The sequence below is a fragment of the Pygoscelis adeliae genome, unplaced genomic scaffold (genome assembly GCF_000699105.1).
Source record: "Pygoscelis adeliae isolate BGI_AS28 unplaced genomic scaffold, ASM69910v1 Scaffold272, whole genome shotgun sequence".
In the NCBI taxonomy this organism is placed as follows: Eukaryota; Metazoa; Chordata; class Aves; order Sphenisciformes; family Spheniscidae; genus Pygoscelis; species Pygoscelis adeliae.
The window spans coordinates 1,218,216-1,224,878 of record NW_008824282.1 but is presented as its reverse complement, the minus strand read 5'-3'; the positions used below and the strand labels follow the sequence as shown (position 1 = coordinate 1,224,878).

Genomic DNA, 6,663 nt, shown 5'->3' with positions numbered 1-6,663 from the left:
CCTGCACTGTCTCAGCCCAGACCCTATGTGTCCGTGGGGGCTGGCACTGCCTTTCTGGGGGACTGGCGCAGCCCCACACTCCTCTCTGTGGGCTGTTAAATAGGAGATAACCGAGGAAAGAGCTGGGTACAGGCTGACACTGACACCTTGCCCAGGGCTTGTGCCACTGGCACACATACCCCAACTGAGCATTGCTCACCCCTCTCCACTGCATCTCCAGCCAGCACCTTCTCCTGTGATGTGACTTGCTCTGCTGTCTTCCACAGAAAGGAGCTGAATATAAAACAGAGAGTGCTTTCTCACCACCATTCAAGCTGTTTCTCACCATCATTTAGCAACCATTAATTGTGCATCCCTTCCAGCATCTACAAGGGTCTGAATGAAAAGCCATCACATCACAGATCTCCCTTCTGGGCTCATCTTCCATTTAGACAGGAGAGTCACAGCCACTTTCAAAATCCTTGCTGCTTGAGCCTTACTCTCCTTACTTGGGGTCAAAAAGAGGGTTTGCTATGATTTCACAAGGATTAAGATTAGGCTTTGTTTCTTCAGATGCTCCATATCTCATCCCCATCTCAGTAATACGCCAAGCAGTGAAGACACGTAATGGCTGCCCCTTGCAGCTGCAGTCAATGAAGTTGGGGCATTTTAGCAGATGTAACTTATTTCCCCTGTTTAGCAGTGCCTGTGGTGTTACGCTTTGCTGCCATAGCATGCTGGTATGCTTAAGGCTTTTTACATTATTGAATAACTTAGCACCTCATTTTACTGGTGGGTCTTGGCCTTCTGGTTGGTCACGTCCTGGTTTGTTCCCAGCATCTCTTTTGGAGTGCGCTGTCTATTTTCCCCCTCAAAATTAAGCCTGGGTGATATTTGTGGATCATTGACTTCAGAGACTACCTTCTGGATGGATGAACCCTTCACCACTATCCCAACAGGCCCTTTGGTGCTCATGCAACCTTAGCCTCATGCTCTAAAAACAACCACTGTAGCACCCTGCACCACAAACCTCACATTTTGTCAGGCAACTGAACAGGAAGAAAAAGAAAATTGAAAAAAAAGTGGTATAATTTAGGGCCACAGAGCACCCCAGAGGTCACAGAGGAGCCCCAGCCAAATGCTAAGCAGCGTGGTCAGCATTGAACAGCTTGAGTATGAGCCAGTTCATCGCATTGCGGGGCCAGGGATCATTCCCTGGGGCTGATGCCTTCAGTAATGTTGTTGTAGCCATGTACTGGTCAAGTGTTTCTCACAGACCAAGGAGCCACTTGCTCTTGGGAAGGTGGGTGTGCGTGTGTATGTGGCTGCATTTGTAGAACTGCATTCTGCAGTTGTGGCTTTCTAGAGCATACTAGTGGGTGGTTCAAAAAATATAATAAGGATATTATTATACCTATATAATTTGATTCTTTTAGTCTGAAATAAGCCCCCGGTAAATTTATATTTACTTGGCAGCAAAGATATAAAACGGTTTGGCAGTTGCATTTAGCAAAATACTGGGAACTCAAGGGAAAAAATGTTGCCTGGCTGAGTAGGTTGAACTAATGCTGAGAAATGGGGCTCTGTGAATCTGAATTCAACCCAGTTTTTCAGAGCTACTTACCCAGTCTCCTTCCACCGTTGGCCAACTGACAGAAATTCAATATTTTTCTTCTAGTGAATGAAAAGCATAGTCAGAAACAGCCATTGGGTCAGGATCATATGCAAAAGCTCCTCTTGTGCTTTTGTTTCCTAATTGCTCTTGGAAGGATTTTTCGGACTGGGCTGACGCAGTTGTGTGTGTGAATTTCCTGGCAAATAAGGAAGGTGACTGTGTCCAAAAGACATTTAAGAGTGTGAATTCACAGCCTTTCCATGTCTAATCAAGGAGCGTAAACCATTAGCCACATGTTCTCCATATCCACCACATTTTTTCACACTTAAACAAAAACATGCCAAAGAAAAGGTGCTACATTTTTTAATGCCCCCAAATAGGAACCACGGGAGTCCGTTAAATGCTGTGGTCATTTCCAGCATACAAATCAATTTTCCTTGTGGTGGTGAAGTGGTGAATAATGCCTGGTTTGTTTAAAGGAGCATGACAGATTTTGGATGAAGGATCCTGTCACTTTGGCATTTTTAGTTTTATTTATTGCACGCAACCGTATAAAACCTGGTACTAGTCTCAGTGCCAGGCTTACTAGTGGAAAAGCTGAAAGGAACACATAACTCCTGGTGCAGCAAAGAGGTTCTCCTTCTGCAAGGCATTTGCTGGACTCCTGAAAAACTATTTTGAATAACATGGCAGAGAAGGATTTCATCAGTTGGCATCTACTGGCTTTATTTTTTCTTCCATTTTGCCTGTGTCAAGATGAATACATGGAGGTGAGCAGAAGATCTTATAAACCAGTGGCCAAAGTATTGCAAAGTCACCACCAGACTGGCCATAAAGGTTCCAGAAGCAGGGAAATATTGAAACAGCGGAGTCAACTTATAGAGTGGACTGTTGATAATAGCACTTCTACAGACCAAAAAGTCCTGAGACCAGAGGTAGATGATGTAGAACTGACTACCTCAGATAGAGTCCAGGTACTCTGAATTAATCTTCTAAAGATATCTTTAAAGCTAATGAGATATTTTATTTTTTTGCTAAGATTATTAGTGATATATTTATGAAATTATTTTTATTAAAGCTGTGTATTGGTCTGTATCCTGCTGGGTTGCTTTATAGGATCTTTTAATGAGCTGGTAGAACCAGCAGTGGGTGGGGACACTGGTTTCAACATAGACAGCAGCCCTTTGTTTTGCTGAAACTGTGATCCTGTGCAATCATATATTCTGATATACAGTCTCTTCATTATTTCAAGGTATTACTTATTTAATATATTAAAGTTTTAGATTCTGTTAACTCATTTGGATGTGAAGGAAAATTACAAAATTTATAGAGGTATTTGGAAAGATTCAATTAGCAGAGAATAACTTTTTACTTTAAAATTGTATATATAAAGTATATTCTTTTGAGCTTGAGACAAAAAATGAAATTCTGAGTGTTCAAAAATTTTATTCTAAGGAATAGCTTGAAAAAAACAGATACTAATGTAATGAGTAGATTTAATAATATATATCAACTTCACAGTTTCGGAGGAAAAAAATTCAGAATGTAACTCTAAATCATCTGTAATATGTGCATTTTAAACAGGGAATCTTTTTATGCCTTTTACATGGCATTTTAGATATTATACCCATTAGCTCAGAACAAAGGGAAAATGCCATAACCTGATTATACATAAAATATTGCAGTCCAAATTTAAAAGGAAAAATCTGAAGGGCAGAAGATGAAGTTTTTTCTAGCACTAGGCAAAACAAAATTCTACTTAAATAAAGTTTTTGTTGATTGATGTTTTTTAGAAACAACAAGAACATAAGTGTTTTGTTCCTATTGCTGATACCAATGTTTAAGTCAAGTCCTGTATAGTTCACCTGTTATCATTTGTTTATTAAAACTCTTTCAGCTCAAACAATGATATTTTGAATTCCAAAAATCATGGACATGCAGACAAGTGTAATAATAACCTACTTCATGACAAGCAGAGAGGAAATTTGATTTTAATCCTGTCCTAGGCTTGAAGAACTGAAACACATCCAACTATGGGAATAGGTTTAATACACCACTATATTCTCTGTATTTAAATTTTATAGTGCTTTGCATTTCATATTTCTTGGGTGCAATTTGCAAATGAATGCAATGAAATGCAAAATTTACATTTCGTATTTCTCCAGTGCACTCAGCAAAACAGATATGTAACTGTAGGTATGTTAAATTGCACTTGCAGTATACAAACAGTGTAAACCATCAGGTATATAGTCCAATGAGCCAGCTAGTGTGTGCACACCTCTTTGCTGCAGAGGGAATTGTGCAGCTGCATACTACAGGCCATGTATTATTGGTACTTAAAGAAGATTCCCCTTTAACTCAACATAATTTCAGATAATGCAGGATTTAACACAAAATTACAGCTTTTTTAGGGGTCAAATTCTCCCTCACGGAAAGTGCCACTGTGTTTAGTGTGTATGTTTCTCATCACAAAGTTTAATGCAACATGTTTGGAGTTGCCTGCTGGGGGAAGAAGCTGTGACATTAAAGCTGAGGCCAGCGAGTCTGAGTACAGCTGATGGCAACCATTTACCTGCCAGACGCTCTCTAAGAAGCAATCTTTGCTGGGGAAATGATGCAATTTTTGGCTTAGTGAAATGAAATGGAGCACTAGCAGATGCATGACAGAGATAATCCATCACAGAGTGGCTGATGCGATAGGTATTTTCCATCTCTAGACTTCTGGGATTTCCAGGCAGAGGAGGAACAAAGTTGGCATGGACATGTTTTAATTCATGTCAAACCTCTCTCTTCCCCTTGAGCTATCTGAAAGCTGTTTCACCACTAAGTCCCTACTTTCTTGGTTATCTTTGCTCCAGTTGGAGAATTTAATCCTCTTGCTAAAGTGTTTTAACAGTCCCATTCCCTCTTGCGGAATAGAGACAATAGCATTGGCCTTTGCTGCATTGGGTACATGGCCAGTTTCCAGGCTGCTGGTAACTTACATAAAATATAATGTGCATTTCTCAAGCACAAGAACTCTTAGCGACTGGGGAGAGCCATGCCAGATACATTCTTCCTTTTCAGGTTGCTCTTTGAAAAATGTCAGGTACCCCTCAACCTACTGGTGTTTTACCCTGAATTTTGGCAATTTTGGTTTGTTTAATTCTTCGCTAGAGAAGAGACATGGAGGCCCTTAGTGCCCCCAGAGACATGCTATTTTGCACTCAGAGCAGGAGCCAAGAATGGTGGATGTACATTACTCATCTTCTGCATTGTCTTAGACTATATAACAGAAATCCATAAAATTAATCAGGAAGTGAGAAAGGGCTGGGTCTCCAATTATGATTTATTTCACAGCTTTAAGTTAAGGGAATTTTATAGACCATCTGTTGCCTAGAACTGCCTCCTACATACTAAATCATAGGAAATTCAGCAAATAGCCTCAGAAATATTTCCAGTTTTCTATCTGTATTAGGATATCAGTGTGGCAGATGCATTTCACAAGCTCCTAAATCATATTCATGTTCTAAGAGCAATGCCAAAGATTCATTGTGCAATAAAATTTATGTACAAATGGCTGCACAGGACACCTTTGGCAAGTAGGTTGTAATTAATCTCTTTGTCCTATTTGAGTGTAATTTTACTTTAGGAACAGGTTTTTCCTTTAAATGTACTCTTCATGAAGTTCTCTGTTTTTAGAGATTAAAAGAGTATCCTGAATATTAATTGTTCTTGGCAGCTGACTGTGAACATTTTTTTCCTCCTAGTCAAAGGATCAGTAAAGATAATAAGTCAATACTACTTTATGACTTGCTTAAGTAGTTATTTTGAAGTCAGTGGAACTGTTCTCATACAACCAGGCTGGCAGGACTTGCCTCATTTCACACGTAATAACCTGCTGAGCTTTTCGAGAGGTAAATGCCAAATAGCATTTGGTTATGACCAGCACTAGTGTCTATTTTATGATAACATAGCTGGTTAGCTAATAATGTAATTCGGGATTTCAGCGCATTGGGTAAAAACCCCAAATCTTACCTGCACAGAGAGAGTCTCACATGCAGTCCAGTTTGCTGGATTCATGCCTTCCTTTACCTATAATCCACAGTTCTAAGTCTTTGGATATTTCTAGGCTGACTTATTCGCTCTTGGCAGATGTGTATATAGTTCGCTTTCTCATTTAACATGAATATGAAGCACTATCAAAAAAGAGCTGGAGATTTTAATCTCAGTGCAACACTCAACATTAGCATTTCAGGTGGTACAAAATGCTTGCGCAATTCCAGTCCTCTTGTACTTGGCTCCCTTTCAAGGACTGAAAATGAGCTGAAAGCAGGGCTACTTCTTCTCTCATATTAGGAAAGCTTTAAACAGTGAGTCTGGTGATTGTCAGTTATGTTCTTCCTAACAACTGGGAGAGATAAAACAGCAAGAATGATACAAATGGGTTCTCCAGGAACAGACAGTCCAACAGGCAGAACTCATTTTTCTCATAAAATATAGACCTTATGCAGAATTAAGGTAGAAAGCATAGCATTGACCAAAACCCCATAAATATGAAGCCCTTCTGCCCATTGGCAAATCTTAACATTTCCATAACTCTTTGAATATGAAGCATATTTGTTGAGCTGTCAGGTCAGCCTTTATTCCCATGGTAGCTTCACCGTTGGTGGTTCCAGCTGGAGAGGGCATGTGCCTGTCCCATTGGAGGAGCTGCAGTATTTTGGTGGCATGGGTTTTCTGTATCCATAAACATAAACTTGCAAGCGTCTTGAAATTAATGAATTCTGGGGGTGTGCTTGGTATTGTTCAAAACACAGGCAGAAAGCTTTAGCGTTTCAGATCAAGCCAGCTGATGACCTTCAGGGCAGGAATACATTTCATCTATATGTTCATTTGGCAGCTCCCATCTCACCAGAGACTCGTTTGCTGCTGCTAAATCAATAGGTCTGCATTAGGCAAGTAATTTGAGGATGTCAAAGATGAGTGAAAAGGAAGGGAAGGAAGACAAACAGCAGAATGATTAGAGAAAAGTAGCAGTCAGACTGGTGTAACTAACACCCTCCAGAATTTAAGAACTGCAGATGTTC

The 6,663-nt window shown here is 40.1% G+C and overlaps 1 protein-coding gene across 2 annotated transcripts in view; it reads left to right on the top strand.

Annotated features, from left to right (window-relative positions):
* The first annotated feature begins 2,180 nt into the window (after positions 1-2,180).
* Positions 2,181-6,663, top strand: part of C1QTNF3 (C1q and tumor necrosis factor related protein 3) — a 16,688-nt gene continuing 12,205 nt past the window's right edge. The window contains exon 1 of one of the 2 annotated variants that reach the window (XM_009318442.1): positions 2,181-2,364. In XM_009318442.1, coding sequence (XP_009316717.1) covers positions 2,281-2,364 — 84 coding nt within the window. In that variant the 5' untranslated portion in view covers positions 2,181-2,280. Of the gene's footprint in view, positions 2,569-6,663 lie in introns of both variants that reach the window. The other variant, XM_009318441.1, reaches the window with a different exon arrangement.